We start from the raw sequence: 20,835 nt of genomic DNA on the forward strand, positions 1-20,835 counted from the left end.
TTTCTTGGTGCTCATTCTTAACTTTGCAAATTTTGTCTTTTATTTATCTTTACTCCAAGCCTTCTTGCTTCCATTACATCTTTTCAATACTGAATTTTTAGTATTAATTCTACTTCCGTCTCTGCAATTAAGCATATATTATATGCATCAAAGAGATCCCGTGGTCGACCAACACTGAACTCTTTAGAGAGAGTTTCCAAAACATTAATAAAAAGCAAAAGAGCACTGAATCCTCATGCACACAAACCTTTACTTTACAATATCACTTTCCTTAACTTTTTTTTTGACTAATGTTGTAGTAATTTTATACATAGTCATGGTAACTATTTTCACCCATTCTTCAATCCATAAATATCTTAAATCCATACTTAAACTCCACCATGTTATATCTCTTAGTGCTCTTAGTCAAAAGTTTTTTGATGTTAATGCCAGCCATAGATCTTTTTTCTTTTTCAAATTTTTTTCTGAATTCGATTTACAATATTTTCTTTTTCAAATTTTTTTCTGAATTCGATTTACAATATTTTCTGTACAACTATTCCTCAATATGTACCGCATTCTAATGGGACACCTATTTTTTTTACCATCGAATCTTTACCATCTAACTTTTCTTCAAATAGTTTTGGATTTTACCTTCATGGGAAGTTAACACTAATTGAACACCTGAGCTTTATGAATAGCAGATTTTCATTACAGCTATTACCTCTGATGTTCCACTAATCTTGTTCATTGCAGATCTTTATTCTTATTAAACTTTTCAATTATTTGAATTTTTCAAATTTCCTTCTTTTTACCTTCATCTGTAAGTATTTTTATGTCTAACTCTTTAATATTTTAAATCTTCACCAAATAACTTCAGCCCATATGGTTGTGCTTTGTAAACAGACAAAGCATTACAAAAGCATAACTTCTTTAATCCTAGGCTTTCTATCTACCTATAATTTCTAAATTTTTTTTTGCCTGTTTTCTGATTTTTTCTTGAAATCTCTCCTCAAAATAAACTTACTTCATACTCCATTTTCTTTTTATTTTCAAATTCTGGATAAAATTAAATTCTGGATTAAAACACAACATAGTGCTGTGGTGATTTGATAATCACCACAGCACTATGTTGATTTTTACTAAAATAATTTATTACACTCATTAACTCTTTTCCAAAATTTGAAACTCATTAACTCTTTTCCAAAATTCCATTATTAAAATGGTAAATCATTTTGTATGTGAAATAAAATTTCAATAGCTTTTAGTAATTGGTACAAAGAATATATTTTACTTGCTTTTAGATAACTTTTAATGGCCTAATAACTTGTTACTTTATAATCATTTTTAAATTATCTTTGATTTTGTTAATGTTGATTCTTTATCTGAGATTTTTTATATGCCTAAGCGCTTAGTTTATGATTTAAAAGATAAACATCTCGCAAACATTGAACTAATAAAATCATTTCTGAAAATGTTGTTATCATCAATAAAAAAAAGTTTCAGCATATTAGTTTTTAATACATGATAGTTGTTCATTTATGACAAATTTGTCATTTTAATTGCGTAAATTTGTGCTAGTTTAATGCATTTTTAAAATATGTTAAATAGTTTTAGAATGTATATGTATTTTATTAAAAGCTCTTCTACCTAAATAATACATATCACCCAAACTAAGCAAACTAATAAAAAAAATTTATCAAAGTTAACAGCTTTAGTAAAAACTTTTTTTGAAGTAAATCATAAATAGTATGTAACGAATTGTATTGTGTCATATACTGTAACCAATAACTATTGTTATAAGAAATTATATGTTAATAACCATTGTGTTGATACATTATAAATATTTGATTATTAACTAATATCTATAAAATCAAACATTTTTTAAAGTATAAAAAGGAAAAAATAAATCATGAAAATATTACTATAAGAAGTTATATGTTAATAACCATTGTTGTTGATACATTATAAATATTTGATTAATAACTAATATCTATAAAATCAAACATTTTTTAAAGTATAAAAAGGAAAATATTAGGGCTGGTACTGATTAATTTTTTTTTGTTCGATTAATCGTCTAAAATTTTAAGTCGACAGAATAACCTGCTTTTCACCACTGGTGAGGTGAAGTTGTTATCGGTAAACGTTAACTAACTACAGTATTCACAAACGTTAACAAACAAGACACTTAATGCCTGCTATACTGTATTCAGTTTAATTGACAAGTACAAGTAGGCATCACTTTAGCCAGTCACGTAAACAAACGAGGACGTTAACGTTTTCTGGAAATAGACAAGATCGCAGTTTGTTGACAATGTACCCTGACGAACTAAACAGTCTTTCACAAGGAACAGAAGTGGCAGGTACACACAGAATTGTCTGCACAAAACTGCTCAGGTTAGGGTAACGATGCCTGTTCAGTTGCCACCACATGAGGGGATTCTCAGTTTCTGTAATTACACCTTCTTCTTGATATCGTGTAAGCTCAGCCAGTGAGCCATGTACTGTTTGTGATTCATCTGATGAGGATTGCGATTCCGAGTCGCTGACCAACAGAGTAAGTTTCAGTTTCTTACGCACAGGTTCTGATGCCTCGCCAGTGCTGGTAGTAGTTTCACGTTCAGCTCTCTGTCTTTGGTTACAGTACACCCGAAATGCATTAGAAAGTATTGTCCAAACTGCTTCACGTTTCTCTCTTGAGAGACAGCCGAGTTTCTTGTAACGTGGGTCTAATGCCACAGCCATTTGCAACGTTGGCAATGCATCAATGTTTTCAATGCGACCTGAGAAGTCATTTAGTGTTGCAGATTTGAAACGTGCTATATACCCTGGATCGTCATCATTAACCCGCAGAAGTCTGCGCAAAAATGCTGCTAACGGAAGTACAGCCGAACATGTAGCATACTGTTCGCTACCAATATACTCAGTAGCATCTGCAAGTGGACCCAATACCGAGACAAATTTTGACATTTTCTCCCAGTCCAACTCCCTTAGTTTATCTCCAGTGTAATTCTCGGGATGGTCAATATGATAATGCTTAATGGCATCTTTCACTTCCAGCAATCTGGCTAACATTAGGTTGGTGCTGTTCCACCGCGTAGCTACATCCTGCTGCAATTTGTGAAACTTCACATCGTCAGACCTGTTAGAGGTACTGGCTTGGCTGGCCTTTAGCTCTGATGTATTCCTTGAACTGCGCTTAAAATGTCCAACTAGGTGTCGACATTTAGCCAGAATAGGAGATGAATCAGCTGCTTTCAAACCTGCTAGTATGCTCAGTTGAAGACAGTGTGCAATACACGGTATATGGCTGTAATCCGTCCCAGGTCAGTAAGTATTTTAAAATATGACAAAATTTTTAGTCGAGATTTTCAAGATACGCGCTTTCAAAATTAATTTTATATTTATCGAATTCCATTGAAAAGTTCTAAATTTAATACTCTTTTTCGTCATGGCTAATGACTTTGAAACAATTGATTTTGAAAAGTTGCGTTTAGACGCTTTTAAAACTTTTAAAACTGAAAATAACTTCTTTGCGAATGATTTATATGAAAACAATATATTTTTTTTTATAAATTTTTATGCTTAACATTTATCAAATTAACAGATATCAAAATATATTGTTCATGCTAAAATTTAAATTAGGCCAAGTACCATACCACTTCACAAATAATTTCTTTATAAATAACGTTAATAAATATAATACAAGAGAAACAGGTAATCTTGAGTTTATTCTAATTGAAGAATATTAAAGTTAACTTTAATATTTGAGTAGTTTTAATACAACTAGTTGTACTTAATATATAATATATTACCTATATTGAACATAATATATATTATTCACTTGTAAAGGCTTCGTGATAAGATCAGTACGATCTTCTTGAAGTCCTGTCTGTACTATTTTAATTATAATTATAATCTTGTTTATATATTTTGACTAAGGAAACTTGTAAATATTACTATAAAATATAAATCATGAAAATATTACTGCCTGTTGGCTTAAACAGCCAGTTAAAAACAAAACAAAACTCAGCTAAATATTTGAGCTTAAAGTACAAAATGTTTTCTAAAATGAGTCCATATTGTGATATCAAAAAAAATCTAACAGCTAAGTTATCAGTTAATGTTTATTAAAATAGTGTTTTAACAACTTCATTATTTGCAAGTGTTATATTTCAAGGCATTGTGTTAAAAATAGCTAAATTTCATCATTATCATCATCATTTTCACCATAATCATCACCATCATCATCATACAACAAAAGGCTCTTCATTATTGCAATAATATGTTCACCTGACAAATATTATTATTAAATTTAAAAAATTGCTAAATGAAGATTTTAATTATAATTAAGGTTTATCTGCAGTGAATAAGGTTAATAGACCAGCAGGTTAATAGACCAACTGATAACATGAAATGAAATCAACTATTTAAAGGGCTAAAACTACTGATCCTTCTTGTGTGTTGGCTAAGGTGTCAAATGGTTAAGGGGGTTCAGGTATTCAGTTAATGTCATATTCTTGCAACACAATTGTTCATGAAGATAAAAGTGATTAGAAGAAAAGCTGGATAGCAAAGATTTATAAAAGAGACAAAGACAATAGAATATTTTTCATATAAAATTTCAACAAAATTGGTTAACCAGGAAAAGAAGAGTTTAGAAAGAACTTTTCTCAACAAAATAAAATGGAAATTGAATATCAAATGCAATATTAACACAAGTTTAAGAAAGTGAGGTATTGTGGTAGGTTTTGATGTATTTAGGTGTTAAAGATTGGCTTGCAAGAATAATTATGGCTTGTAAAAACATTACAACATTCAAAACAAAAAATAAAGAGCGGTACTTTAAAGTAATAGTTTGTGTACATCAATGTTCAGTGCTCACTCTTACTTTTTAATAATATTTTGGAAACTCTCTCTTAAGAATGGTTGACCATGGAAACTATTCTATGCTGATGACTAATGCTTTATTGCAGAGACAAAAGAAGAATCAATACTAAGAATTTGTATTGAAAAGATGGAATGAAACCAAAAAGGCTTAGAATAAACAAAATGTTATATATATATATATATATATATATATATATATATATATATATATATATATATATATATATATATATATATATATATACACACACATCCATATATATATCCATATATAAATATAGAATATAATCTGCATAGAATAGTACTATATATATATTTCTAATTATAGAATAAAATATTTTATATATTATGCATAGCTGTTCTCTCTGTAATATGCAAAAAATATTCAATTCAATATTTATGTTTGATTGCAAATTAGAATTAATACTAAGATTTCATTGTTTTAAAAATGGAATAGAAGCAAAAAGGTTTAAAATAAACATGAATAAGACAAAATTTAAATATTGTAAAGTCAAAAATGGGCATGTAAAATTAGGAAAACTTGGGCAAAGCGTGTTACAGATGATATGAAAAAGCTTCAATTATGTAAAGGTGCTCACAGCATTATAAGAAAAGTCTGAATTATGCAACCTCAGAAATAGAAGGATTAAAACAATGATGATAATGATGATGACACACGTATGAGGTGTTAGGACCAACCTTTGTTGCTATAATATATTTGTCACTCACCAGAGACTTACTATCAGGTATGTCTCTTGCTAACCTGGATATAAGTCTATGTGATATTTTCTATTTGAATCTTCAAAATGCAGTTTTGAAGCATATTGTTACAGCAAGCACATTATTACAGTTGAGCATTAATCTGTTTTACAGTTCAGGAAACTTAGTATTTCTTTTGTAACTATTACCTGGAATATTACCATCCAAGGTTATCAAGCTCCTTATGCCCTTACCACACTAATATGAGATTTTATTTCAGAGTTTTCTATCTTCTTTTTTCATCATCTTCTAGATGAGTTCTTTAAAAGGTTTCATATGTCCAAAAAGATTTTTCTTATATGATCAGTTTTACCAGAACACTTTATTTGATATCTCAGATAACTGTGTTTTTTTTATACTATAGAGGTAGAGTTAACAATTTTTTAAGAAATTTTTGTTGTTTGTTTGTAATGCTTGTTCTCGAAATTTCAGACTTAATTTTTTTATAAGATTTGTCTGTCATCTTGACAGGCAAGAATTTAATTTGGGAGGACAAAATTGCACTATGCTTGAAACCTGAGATACTTAACAGTTTTGTTCAGAGTAGAAAAAAAAATGCTTTCAGATCTACTAAACTTAGCCTAGTTTTTGTGACCTTTTGTTAACAAAAATTATTAAATATGTTCTTTTGTTGACAAAAATTATTAATTGCGTTTGTTTGTTGACGAAAAATACTATATATGCAAGCAAATATGCAGGCATTGTAAAATAAATTCAATCAATTATATTTAAACAAATTACTTTTTTTTTTTGCTTAGTTTTTGGTCCTTCCTTGCTAGAGCACTGTTTACTTGAAGAAGGGTTCAGTCCATCTACTAAACTATCACAAATCAATACCAGTGATGAACAAGGTAGGTTTATTTGAAAATTTACTTTAGTTGTTATATAACTGTATGTTGTAAATTATTATTATTTGTGTATAGAATTATCAAAGCTTTACTCTTCCTTACTAATTGGTGATAACATATTAAAAAATATTTCATCGAAAGAGGGAGAGGTATTAGTTTTTGTTGATATAATTTTTTTTTTTAGAACTTCAAAAGTTCTGAAAAAAGGTCTTTAAAGGATGGTTATTTATTTATATTATTAAACATTTTAGGGTTATTTAATACAAAAAAAAGAAAGTAACTCCAATGCTGTTGGTGAAAAGGATTTACTTATGTAAGTTATTTTTGCAAAATGTACTTTAGTTAGCACAAAATGATCACAAATCTCAACAGTATGAAGATCTTTTACATATATCTCATTTTAGTAATATTAATTAAAGATAAAAATAGTTCCTGTTTTTTGTTGAATTTATATTTATTTGTTAATTTTGACAAGTTGATTTAAAAAGATTTTTACGTTTGGTTTTAATATTCTTTTTGTATTGAAATAATATCAGTAATGTATCAAAAACAATTTAATTGTTTGTATCATTATTTTTTATCATATGTTGATATGGATCACTCCATTCTAAATGGAGTAATGGTCCTCTATGGACCATCTCAGATTTTGCTGAAACATATTGATTATGTTCACATCTATAAGAAAGTGTGTTTTGAAGATTTCAGATTAATATCTAATACGGTTCTTGAGTAAACACTATTTAGGTAACTTTTTTGCAACATCGCATGGTAAATCCTTGTGATCAAGAAACTTCAATTTATAATAGAGATACAATTCATCTTCTACAAACTGGGACACAAAACCACCGGAGTTTTATACCAACTACTCTACTAATTAAAAATGAGTTTCATTTGATGATGTTTGCACAAATGTGGATGTTTTTCCTTGCAGAGTTCATGCTATGAAATTTGAAGCTTCTCACCAGAAACATGTGGCTGCATGAAGGAAATATATCAGAAGAGCATCAAGATCTTAATATTGAATTTATGAAAAAGTCTTCTTTACAAAGCAAATTCACGTGGCCATACAGAAATGATCTCTGTTAGGTACCTCTAATGCATTTTTTATGCAATCTTTAATCTCTTAAAGTCCAGTATAACAGACAAAGATGTTATAATATTGACTTTAAAGAAATCAATGAAATTAATTTATATTTAAGCATGGCCTACTTAACTATACAACAGTTCTTGTTGCTTACAAGTCAAAAAAACAGTAGACCAGATTTTACAATTTATTTTGTAAAGTTAAATATTATCTAAATACTAAAGAAAGCAAATATATTTATATATAAGCAAAAATAACAATACAGCTATTGAAAAAAGTAATGTATGACTTGGTTGATCTATGGTGAATATATTGCCTTCCTGTTTATAAATTGTCAAGACATAAAACAAATATTGTTTTTAAACAGTTCAAGTGCAGCTAGAACTGAGCTTTTCAGTCTGTTGGTATATATAGTTAATAGTAACTCTTTTGTGGTGTCTAATATTCAACATAAGGTCCAAATGTATTCTGCTATGTTTTCATAAAGTTCTCTTTTTCACTAAACCTCCCCTTGAGAGTAATTGGATATAAAGTGAAGATATTTCGTTAGTTTAAGGAAGATCTTGACACAGAGAACATTTGAATTTGGATTTAATTTTTGTTTTTTTATATACCCAGCAATATGACTAAAAACTTCCTTTGAACTTTTACATAAATCATATTCTTCTATTTCATTTTGTAATAAAAGTAAAGCTGTTTCTAGTTACTTTGCATCATTATTTACTTGTACTTTATTATTGAACCATTTATTCAATGCCAGAGTTTCTTTAATTAAAGATTTTATGCTGATTTTTTTTCGGAACTTTCAACTTCACGCAAACTAACTGGAAATCTTCCACCACTAATCTGCCTAAGTTTCCCAAAATGTTTTTTAAGAGGACTTGTTTGAAATCTGCTGATTAAAATGTAATCATATCCTTGTAAAAGTAAATCTTGTAAATCTTATGAAAGTGACAATTTGTGACATCCCTGTTAATTTGTATAGTACCTTTCTTTTACAAGCAAGAGCATTTTAAATTCTTTGATCATTTGAAGCAACAACATTTCCTATTTTGTTATTAGTATTATATATATTCTTTATATTTAAAATTGTCAATTATTTATTAAATATAGGAAATTAGCAGTACTTATTTCTTTTGGAAAATAACTTTTAATGGCAGAATACATTGGCTTATGGAAAATTTGCAAAGTGAGTTTGCATTGCAAATTTTCCATTTTTACATCCAGATAAAAATAACATTTTGTTTATTTTTACCCGAATGTAAACCACTTGGAGTAAGTTTGCAAACTTTCTTTAAATTAACAGGCAATAAGTTATTTTTTTTCATTAACTTGGTAAAATGACTGCCACTAATAATTGTCAGTTTAAACATTAATTGTATCCTCAAGATTATAAAAGCTCAAATGTTGGAAAAATAAACCACTTTGAATGTAATAGATTATTTTAGATGATTTTAAAAATACACAGTACACATAGTACACTATCAAAAAAAAAGGTCTCTGTAGAATTGTACGAGGTTCTTAAATGCAAGTTGATTGGTTTCAATCGTTGTCTGTGATAATTATGCAAATTTTTAAAGTTCAAAAAGATTTTTTATACATTCTTCAATTTCTGTCATCAACCAATTTCCAGAAATACTTGTTTCAGGACATGCCAAAGTTTACAACATTATTGAATACTTTTTTTTTACAACAATATTGAACACTTTTTTGCAAGTACATTTCATCAATTAACAAAACTAAATATAAACTTATTGATGCTTTCAATGTTAGCTGATGATTTTTTCAATAATAATAACACCATAATAAATAATGCCATTTTATTTTCTTGAATAAAAAATTTTGAGGGCAAGTTTGTTCTGTAAAGTCATTCACAGAATAAATCTTATCTTGTATTTTGAAAAGTACTGTTTCAGCTAGCAATAAATAACAAAAAGGGTAGGAAGTAAGGATTGCTTTAAAAAACTTTATTTGTATGAGTTGTTGGAAAAAGATTCATTGTAAAGTCTAGAGTATTGATCAATACATATTCTAGAGAATTCGATGGTTTCCAGTTAATTCTGTTTATAAATCTGATCCACCGGGAACATAAATCTCTATGTCTGAGGACTTTGAATTGAATGCTGTTTTAGTTATAAAACTGTTTATTTGATATATTTTTTTTGTAACTGCTTCCACAAGCAACTATGCAGTATTTTTTAAGCATTTTATATTACTAACAAATAATTTTAAAATGTAAAATAAAAGTTTCTTTTTGTTTCAACCACTATAGTTATAATTCTTTCATAAATCACTTTAAACAAATAAAGAACTTAACTACAAACTGACCTACTAATTATCGAACTTGTAAGAACAAGTCCTGCTATGTATTTAAGTAGAACATGATATTAGAAAAAAAAATTTTAATTTTGTTTATTGTTTTAATGACTAAATGATGTCCTAATAATTAAAGAAAAATTTTAAACTGTAATTTCAAGATATTGTTTATATATATATATATATATATATATATATATATATATATATATATATATATATATATATATATATATACATATATATAAACAATTGCATGACACTAATTATCTTCAAATATTTAGTACCATGCATTTTGTATTGAAAACCTATGTAAATTTTTTTCATCACTTTAATTTACAAGTTGCAAAATATTTTTTTGTTTAAAAAAATTGCGTGCAAAGTAGGAGTCATAGTTTTATCTGTTGGGGTTAAAAGAAAATAAACATTTATCAATTTTTTTTAATTATCATTTTATAACAAATTGTTTAATTCAATACAACTATTTTGTTATTTTCCAAGTTTTAAAAAGACCAACACAAAATTTTAAATTATTTTAATCAAAAGTTTATCTAACTTATAGAGACTATAAATGCGACTATAAATAACTGTCCATTAATTTTTTTAGTTTTAACAATAAGCACTTTTCGATTGATATGTATAAGAAATTTGAAGAAAAAAAAGATGCTATTTTTGCATCATGGATAAATTTTAAAAATTCTTGATTTACCTCACATTAATGGCTTATAACTTTTAAATGCAGCTCTCTAATCTACTGAATTTTAAAAAAAATTTATATTCACCACACTTAGATCAACAAGGATTATGATTTGTATTAATTTTTAATCTAGTTTTTAAGATTAGGCTCTTCAAAAAAATACAAAAACTTAAATTCCAAAACAAAAGTATCATCTTTAGGATGCCATTATGGAAGAAGCTAAAATGTGAGATTTAAAATTTTTTGTTTTTCTAAAAGTATTTATCATATACTCTCTATCTTAAAAAAATTAAAGTATAAAACAAATTGTCAAAACTTATTAGCTATTAAAATTGATTTAAAAAAAAACATTTTGCTTGACAAGTGAAATTTTATGCATAATAGACCATTACTTAAATAGTGTTTTCTCAAGAACCACATTAGATATTAATCTGAAATCAAACTGAAAAACACACTTTCTTATAGACTAATCAATACGTTTCAGGAAAATCTGAAATGGTCCATGCGGAACCTCATAAAAATTTACTCCATTTGGTATGGAATGATTCTTATAGCTTTTATTTTTTATTTTTAGTTATGTCAAAAGCAAATCAATTATTTTTTGACATAACTTGTTATTTATCTTTAATTTTTTAATTGTTATTCAAATTTTTAAAGTATAAAAGAATTTATATTATAATTTTATGATTTCAATCAGTTTACCATAGTTTCTATGTAATACTGCACAATATGGTTTGTTTAATTTAAAATTTATAATGTATATTTATAATGTTTTGATCTTTCTGTTTATACTATGAACTTGTTGAGAAAATTCTACCATGTTTGTCAATCAAAAAAAGATTCTACCATGATTGTTAATCAAAAAAAGATTCTACCATGTTTGTCAATCAAAAGACATTTTTAAGATAAGTTAAAAGTAGTGATCAACCAAAATTCAGTTTCGGTATCGGTTACAGCCAAAATTTTAATTTAAATTGATACCGCAATTTCAGTATCGGCACTTTTTATAAATTCCTAAAATCAGCAAAATTTTATTTTAAAACATTCCCAAAACTGAAAAATTTGTAAGATTTTAAATTTTTATATAATTTAGAAAAATAGTTGTTTTTGAGAATTTTCACAAAGTATTTTACTATTTTTAAATAAAATTTTGTGCTTTTTGTTTACAAATTACTTAACTTTTTAGTTACTAAATAGTGCATTTCCATCTGCTTTTAAAAAATATTAAAACCGCAAATAATCAAGTTGTTGCAGGGCGCACAATATTTTGATTGATGACATTTATTCAAAAAAAAAAAGTTTGAAAATATTTCGTCTTTTTTTGTACATTCAAGAAAGTGAACAAAAATAACAATATATCATGGATGTAAGTTTTTGTGGATGTGATTGTGATTGTGGATGTAAGTTTTTGTGGATGTGATTGTGATTGTGGATGTAAGTTTTTGTGGATGTGATTGTGATTGTGGATGTAAGTTTTTGTGGATGTGATTGTGATTGTGGATGTAAGTTTTTGTGGATGTGATTGTGATTGTGGATGTAAGTTTTTGTGGATGTGATTGTGATTGTGGATGTAAGTTTTTGTGGATGTGATTGTGATTTTGGATGTAAGTTTTTGTGGATGTGATTGTGATTTTGGATGTAAGTTTTTGTGGATGTGATTGTGGATGTAAGTTTTTGTGGATGTGAATGTGATTGTGGATGTAAGTTTTTGTGGATGTTATTGTGATTGTGGATGTAAGGTTTTAGTTATTTTTATAGATTTTTCCGAGTACTTTTATTTTTATTATTATTTTCTTATGACTATTAATTTATTATTATTATATAAGATGGAAAGAAGTCGTCAATAAAGTCAGGTTTGGAAGCATTTTACAATATCCAATTAGTAATCCTAAGGATGTCAATTGCAATATTTGCAATAGAAAAGTCTCACAATTCTGATGATCCTAAGTACCAGACTGTCAGTGGCCTTTCGTCTTATCTCAAAACATACCACTCTCTTATTGCCAACTTTGAAAAAAAAGAAAAATTTTAAATTAAAATTTAAAAATTTTAATTTGCCGAAATGTTGGTATTGGTTTTGGTAAATATTTGTCAAAATGTTGGTTTCAGTTTAGACACAAAATTACAATGTTTATTTAGAGGCTTCAAATCACAAAACTTTAAAAATATTTTATCTTTATACTTAAAAATTTGTAACGGGCTATATTCAGGGGTGATGAATCCAATGAAATAGTCAGAAATGTAAAAAATTATTAAGTACCTTTAATTATCAGTTTAAATTAATTTAGGCAATTTTTTATATACCTGTTTTTAATGCTCGAGAATGTGGCCTTGATGATATCAAAAAAAATATTATTATACATCATTCTATATTGATTGATCTTTCAGAAAATATTAGGATTTTGATCTGCAAGTATATGGATTTCCATATATGGATAAGAGGGCATTGTCCCTAGTTTTTTATAGCCCAATATTATGATTGATTTTTTGCTATCTTCTAGATTAGCTGGAGCTTTGAAACTTTGGCATTTTTGTAGTGCCAAAGGATGTGCATGTTAAAATTGCATCCAAGGCCCAAGACATCAGGGTGCGGGTGGACTTTTTTGTAGCAAAAACTTGCGATAAATTTTTCACTAACTTCTGACAAGCTGAAGCTCTGAAACATTCAGCATTTGGGTAGTCTTGATGAATGTGTGTTAAAAAAAATTTTTAAGGGCAGACAACCAGAGGGTGCATGGCCTGGGGCAATGCCCCACTTATTTTCTCAAAAATTATGTTTTTTTTTTGTTTTTTTTTTGCATTTTCAATAAAGTAACGATAAATTTGAAAATATTGTCTTTAAAAATTTTTTTGGTTTGTAATTGTTCTGTTTTATTTAATTATTTACAAAATAAAATATAATCAAAAATAATAAGTATAGTAAATCAAAAATAAAAAAAATCAAATCAAATATAATAAATAAAATATAACAAAAAAATAAAGTGTCAAGATTGTGTTAAGATTTGCTTAGATGTGTCAATGGTCAACGTATAGATACATCCGGTTGTTATTACAGGCGCATCAATAATACAAATTATATTGGTAATTGAAACCCAGCACTCACCTGCTCTAGATAGCCAGGAAATTTAGTTAAAAAGACAGTGTGGGGGCATGAATGTTACCATAGCATCTTTATTTTCAATTTCATTTATCATACCAATCTAATGAAACTATTATTTGCACAGAATGAATTCACCAAATTTCAATGTATTCATGTTAATTTGCTGAGTAGGTTGAATACTTTGAATACCAGAAAAAGAGAACATGTCAGAGTGGAGATTTTTTGCTACAAGTCTTGGTAAGTGGTATGCGATAGTGATGTAGTGGTAGTATCGCGCTCAACTTGTTTCTCCGTGCAGCAGCCTTGTTTGTCAAGTTTCGTGTTTCGGAGTTATAGAGTTGAGAGAGGGTTATAACCACAATTAAATAGCCTCCTCGTCTGTAGTGGCCTTCTGGGCCTTGAGAAGGTGAATTAACAAAAAAAAAAAGTCACCATGTTATGGTATTGGTTGCACTGTAAAATAACTAACTGCAAATACAAGTCTACAAAGGCCCATAAATGACCAGATATTGAATTATAATAAAATGTTTGACTATTGTACAAGCAATATTAAAGGGATTGTTTTTTTCTAGTTTGAAAAAGAAACACTGTTAGAATTGCGTACTTCTTTGAAAAAATGTTTTCTAAGTAAAACAACTGGAACTAGGAGCTATCATCAATTTAACCCAGAATCAGTAGATACTATTAGCTTTAAATAAACAAGTGAAGATGTTAATATAACTGGCATGTTTTCTTTTTCTGGTATTCAAAGTATTCAACCAAATCAGCAAATTAACATCAATACATTGAAATTTGGTGAATTTATTCTGTAAAAAAATTGTCTAAATTTATTTAAATTGATAATTAAAGGTACTTAATAATAATTTTTTACATTTCTTATTATTTCATCTGAAATATATGGTGACATGGCTTGGGTCAATTGAGATGGAATTACCTCTTTGTTTTAGTTGCCTTAATAATATTAATTATAATGATAGTGATATTGATTCCATTCTAGCTTTATAATTATTGTTATAATTTTTGAAATTATGTTCATTATTTAATGAATCTTATCATCTATTGATATGCTAAAGCAATTACATCAATGTAGTGTATTTTAGTTATATAATTTTATTACACAGTTTTAGTAGTTTCAGACTTTTCAATAATCTTAAAAGAGGAACAAAATTTTGATAAAATTTTATACAAAGATATTATATATAGGTATAATAGTTTATATATAGATATAAACTATTATACCTGCATAACTTTTATATTTATAATTATTCCTTTGTTTTCTATTTTTTCATTTGAAATTAAAATATTTACTGTATTAGGCATCCTATACTTTTCAATTATTTAAAATTTAAGTAACATTTAAAATGATAGAATTATTAGAGGCAGGTAACATTTTTGATTAAAAAAGAGCTAGTTTGTTGCCCAAAACTGAATAGCAACTCTTTTTGCACCACAATATTCCTAAACTTCTAGAAATCCTTACATAATTGATTACATCAAATAAAATTGCATTGTGTATGTTAAGAAATTTGCATTTTTTACCCAGGTTTACCTATAGTTTTTGATTGCCTTGTAAGACTATAATTTAATTTACACAGTCTGTTGTCTTAAAAAAATATTTATTTTTATAATTACTTTCATAGTTATGAATTTTATTATAACTATTTTTACCATTGCTTTTATCATTAGTTATTATTTTTTTTAAAGTTATCATATTATAGTTATTATTTGTAATATTTTTTTATTTGTATTATTGTTTTTGTTTCTATTTTTGATATTATCATTGTTTATTAGTGCTTTATTTTATTTTTATTTTTATATTTTTTTATTTTCTTTTTTTTGTTTTTATGTTAGTTTTTTTTTTGTTTCTTCTTATTATTTTTTTTATCTTTTATTTTTAATTCTTTTTATGTTTTATTTACTGTTTTTTCTTCTTTTTTTTTAGGTGTCACTCCATTGACTAGTTTTTAAATAAACGAGTGACACCTAATCTTATTTATGTAGGTTTATAATTTATTAGTGTAAATTTCTATATTTTTTTTATATTTGAAATAAATGGACAAAAAAAATTCAATATTAATTTTTGTTTAATTGTTTGAATATTTTTTTTTGATACTTGCATATATTTTATTTTTAAAAAAGTGCTTAATACTTATTTTTATTATTTTTGAGTTTGTTAAACCGAAAAAGAACATAATTGTTTAATTTATTAATAACCAATAATTAATTTATTTATGCACCAGCACAAAGAATTTTAAAACAGTCACGCTGTTTCAAAATTCTTTTTGTTAGTGCACAAGCTTTAAAATTGCTTTTTATTTGTGCAAAATATTTAACTTTGTGATATTTTGGTTTTGTTATTTAGCTATACTGAGTTTCATCCGTTTTTGTACCATCAACATAAATCTCTGCCATTTATCCACTTCCATTCGTTTAATAAGGTATTTTGTTATTTTTACTTGGATTTTTTTTTTAATTTTAAACTTTTATAAACATCAAAACAATTGGAGAAATTTTTTGCACATATGTATTGATAGAGATACTAACTTTTTTTTATAGAAGTTTACAATTTTATAATAAGAAGTTATTAAGTATTGAACATTAATCATTAATTTAAAACAAAGATTTTACAGATTTTTATTTTCTACCACTTAAAATTATTGAAGTAACACGACTATATAAAGTATAGAAATGGTCAATATGGAACAGACTTATCATGACCCATTTTATACGGGTCATGGTAAGCTTATTATTTCACATATTTTTAAGTTTATTTCCACATGTTTTTAAAACTTTTTATATCAATTGTAAATAATCAACAAATTTCAAGCAGGTATTCTAAATATAATTTAGAATACTCGCTTTGGGTACTCATATTTAAACTGCTAATAAATAGCAGTTCGCATAACGACTACTAAAAAGTTTAAAAGTTTTCAAAGTTTATAATATAAATTATTTTTTTATTCATAAATTTAAAAGGTAGACAATATGTTTCTCCATTGCTAAAAATATTAAAGTAAGGAATAAGTGTAGAAATGGTCAATGCAGAATAGACTTATCAAAAGACCTGTATTTTGCGGGTCTGATCAGCTTATATATTATATTATTATATATATATTTTTTTCAACATCTTTGGATGTTCGAGGAAAAAAACTAATTTGAACTTAATTGAATGACAAGTAGCACAAGAATATATTTTAGTTGATGGCACAAGAGACGCTAGCTCTTTAGAGCAGTGCCCATTATAGCATTTGTAGAAAAGTGAAAGAGAAAGTCTTGAAAAAAGAAAATCTTGCTCTATAATCTTCATCTTTTCTCTTCCAATAACTTCCAACTCTAATTAAAGGTTGCTTGCAGCCTTGTTGGAAACAAAGATGTTTAAAAAAAAAAAACTTTATCTAAATACTTAATTGTTTTTTAATATAGGTGAGTCAAAAATCCGATAAGATTTATTCAAAAATCAATTGACCCCTTTGTAACTAAGGAAAGTATCTGGTAACTAAATAATAAAAGTATTCAAGGCTACAATATAAAAAAAATTTATCACTTTTATAAGAAGTGTGATCTTATATTGGTACTCATGCCAAATTTAGTGAATATAGCACTCGTAAAATATCTGCAAATACCAAAAATAGATTGTTGCTAGGCAAAAAAAGGTATCCATAGAAACGAAATAAAAAATTTTACCTTCATAAAAAGCACAGATATCATATTAGTACTCATGCTATTTTTAGTGAATATAGCCCTAATATCAAGTTAGTTATGAGTTTTGTTCCGTAAATGTGAATTCTGGCCCCGTGCTGTAATAGAGATGTGATCCTTTTCAAGCTCAAATGCTCCTCCAAGCAATCAGAGAGTGTTGGCTTCTTATCAAGACAAGAATAAATGGTAGTATCATCAGCGAACAATGGCATCTTAGATGTGAGAATATCTGGAAGATTGTTAATGTAAATTAAAAAGAGTATAGGACCCAGAATAGAACCTTGAGGAACCCCTGAAGTTTCAGGATATGAAGAAGAGTGCTGTCCATCAAGGATAAGTTTTATACTATGATTGGAAAAGAAGGATTGAATCATCTTAAAGATGTTACCTGATACACTCTAAGAAAAAAGCTTATAGAGAAGGCCAGCATGCAAAATTTTATTCAAAGCTTTAAAAAAGTCAAGAGCAATAGTTGCTGACTCAGACAATTGTGAAAATTCTATTTTTGAATAGGCTTCATCGTCTTTAACTATGCACAAATTTTCTTGGTTTAAAAGTTTATATTCTCCATCAATAGATTGATTTAGAATAGAAGTCCTTTCTCCACTTCTAGCTTTTCTTAGATTCTGTTTGTATCACAACAAAATAATCCAATTAAGGATTGAGAAATGTTGTCAATTTTAAGTCAACTTGGACTTTGAAGAAAAAATTTGAAACATTTTTTGATTTAATATTTGTTTACTCATTTTAATCCGATAACAATGATAACCGATGCATATTATCTTTATAATCAAACAAAAAATTAAAATTTTTTTAATCTGCTCCGTACTTGATGAAAAGCTATCAGATTTTAATTGCTTAAAGCAGGCAATCGATCTTAATCTCTTTTCTGTGACAACTTGAAGCTTGCAGTAGCTGGTGAATTTTAAAACAAAACTTTTTATTTAGTAATTATTTTTGCACTAATGTTGAATTTTTTATGTTGATAATTAATAACACTCTTACAAATTCTTCTACTTTATGTCTTTTGAACTATCTTTCAGTATCGGCCTCTTAAGAAAACATTTATCCAATCAATTGCTAAGTTAACATCTTCTAAATATGCCTCTCTATCGCTATTTTCTTACTGCTAATTTCGTTCTCTGCCTCTATAAATCTTTGCCTGTCATTTATAGGATTGTGTTGCTGATATTTGGCTGGTTCTTCTAACTATGCCCTTTCTTTTATAGACAAGTTTCAAAAAGTTATTTTAAATATAGTTGAACTTTCACTAGTAGTCAAGTTTGAGCTTTTGTTGCATTTTCATAATCATTTTCTTTTTTTACAAATACCACCACAGTTGCTTCTCAGGTGGCCTATCATCTCTTGTTCCATCTACTAAAACTTGTGTGAATTGTTATTTAGCAAAATTGAAACTTTTACTTTTGCAATTTTTATCTCTCAAACATCAGTAAAGAATTCAAAGAATTTTTCAAAAATTTTGCTTTGGAGTCGGAGTCATACTCTGAAAATTTCTACGACTGGAGTCGGAGTCAGTACTTTTTTTTTATGACTCCACACCCCTGTTCTCTGCTGTCTTAAAGTTTTCCTGACTACTAGAATTTTCTAAGCAAGTTTTATTCTATCAATTATTTTCTTTTTCTTTTCAACTCCTAACTTGTGGTTTTTGCTTGCAGCTTTGCTAGAAAGTGTTTTGCTTGCAGTTTTGCTAGAAATATGTTAATTGAAAAAATTATAAAAATGCTGCTAACTTAAAAAATTTAAAGATAAAAAGTAGGGAAGATAAACAACTTAACATAAAACATTATTCTGTATAAATCATTATTTATTTAAAGATAAAAAAAAAAACTTTATTTAATCCAAAAAGGTTTTTCAAATCCAAAATAAATAAGTCTAGTTATTATTTTTAAGTTTTTTTGTTCATCATAAAATATTTTTTAATTTTATTTATAATATATAATAGTTTTTGATTTAATTAAATTTTGTTTGTGAATGCTTTCATATGGTTCTTTAAATGTTTATGAATTATTAGTGTGTTGATGAGTTTTTTTCGAAACTCGAATCCCAAAAGATTGATTTGAAAGCATTGCAGCAAGAAAAGGCTGCTCTCAAAAGACTTGAGAATGTTCGTGAAGATCATGAAAAGAGAATACACTCTTTAAAAGAAACACAGGTATCTATTTTTACATAACTTTAATACTTGTAAATAAAAAAAATTATAACAATATTAAAAGTAATAAAAATAATAACATATAAAACATGTCTAAAATGTTTGAAACCCGAAAAATTTGATTGTGGAATTTTACAAGTAAAACCTGCATTGCAGTCAATGCTAGAATTGACCACATAAGACATGTGACATGTGATAATGGTGTAGAGGTAGAGTAGTCTTGCTAAGTAAGCAAGAGTTCAATCCCCACATTTTCTCAAGTGGTGTCACACTCAACTTGTTTCTTTGCACAGCAGCTTTGTTTTCCAAGATTCATATTTTGAAACCATATTAATTTTTTAGAACTTTGCTAGTAATAAATATTATTTTATTTTAGCGTTTCTGAAAAAAATTTGTATAAAATTTTAGCGTTTCTGAAAAAAATTTGTATTAAGGATTAATTTAAAAATAAACTAAAGAAAAACTTAAATTATCAGTTTTAATTTTGTTTGTTAAAGTGAAATAAAGGAATTAACTTACATTTTGAACTAAATTAAACATGATTATGCATTGTTTAGTAGTGAAATCCATTTATAATTTTCTACTAAAATCAGGATTATTAAAATCAGAAATTAGGACTTGGCAGTGTCATGAAGTGATGATATTTTCTGTTAAATTGAAAGTGTTTATCCTCAATAATAATAAAAGGTTTGTATTTAAAACAAAAATAATAAGCAGCTTCCTCAACTGATATGACATCTTTTTTTTTAGGTGGGTGTGAATATATATATATATATATATATATATATATATATATATATATATATATATATATATATATATACATGTATATATTTATATGCACACACGCATAAGTAATATAGAGTAGTTTGATAGTTTATGTACTGTTTATTGGTTCTTTTTATGTAGTGTTAACAAAACAAAATTTAATTTAATTTTGTTAAATTTACTTTCTCAGCAAAGTATCAAACATGTAGAGAATTATTTAGACTAGCTTATTTATTATCGGCCTATTCTTGTGCAATCTTGTGTTATGCTATTTAATCTCTTTATTTCATTTTTCTATCTCTATATAATAATTTTGAAAAAAATGTAAATTAGTTAAGTTTTCAATTTTAGGATAAAGAAGCAAGTAGAGCAAAACTTATTGAACTTAACCTACCACTTGTAAGTTTTGCATGTTTTTTAATATTTGGATATATGTAAGTTGTTATATATGTGTGTGTGTGTGTGTGTCTGTGTGTGTGTGTGTGTGTGTGTGTGTGTGTGTGTGTGTGTGTGTGTGTGTGTGTG

At 27.0% G+C, this 20,835-nt stretch overlaps 1 protein-coding gene across 1 annotated transcript in view; it reads left to right on the forward strand.

Moving 5' to 3' along the window:
* The window catches only part of LOC100199383 (ribosome quality control complex subunit NEMF), an 88,521-nt gene that overhangs the window by 31,790 nt on the left and 35,896 nt on the right, over positions 1–20,835 (forward strand). The window contains exons 7-12 of the mRNA XM_065805568.1: positions 6,387–6,479; positions 6,552–6,625; positions 6,728–6,789; positions 16,036–16,111; positions 19,405–19,545; positions 20,662–20,709. Coding sequence (XP_065661640.1) covers positions 6,387–6,479; positions 6,552–6,625; positions 6,728–6,789; positions 16,036–16,111; positions 19,405–19,545; positions 20,662–20,709 — 494 coding nt within the window. The remainder of the gene's footprint in view (positions 1–6,386; positions 6,480–6,551; positions 6,626–6,727; positions 6,790–16,035; positions 16,112–19,404; positions 19,546–20,661; positions 20,710–20,835) is intronic.

The sequence above is a fragment of the Hydra vulgaris genome, chromosome 09, assembly GCF_038396675.1.
Source record: "Hydra vulgaris chromosome 09, alternate assembly HydraT2T_AEP".
Taxonomy (NCBI): domain Eukaryota; kingdom Metazoa; phylum Cnidaria; class Hydrozoa; order Anthoathecata; family Hydridae; genus Hydra; species Hydra vulgaris.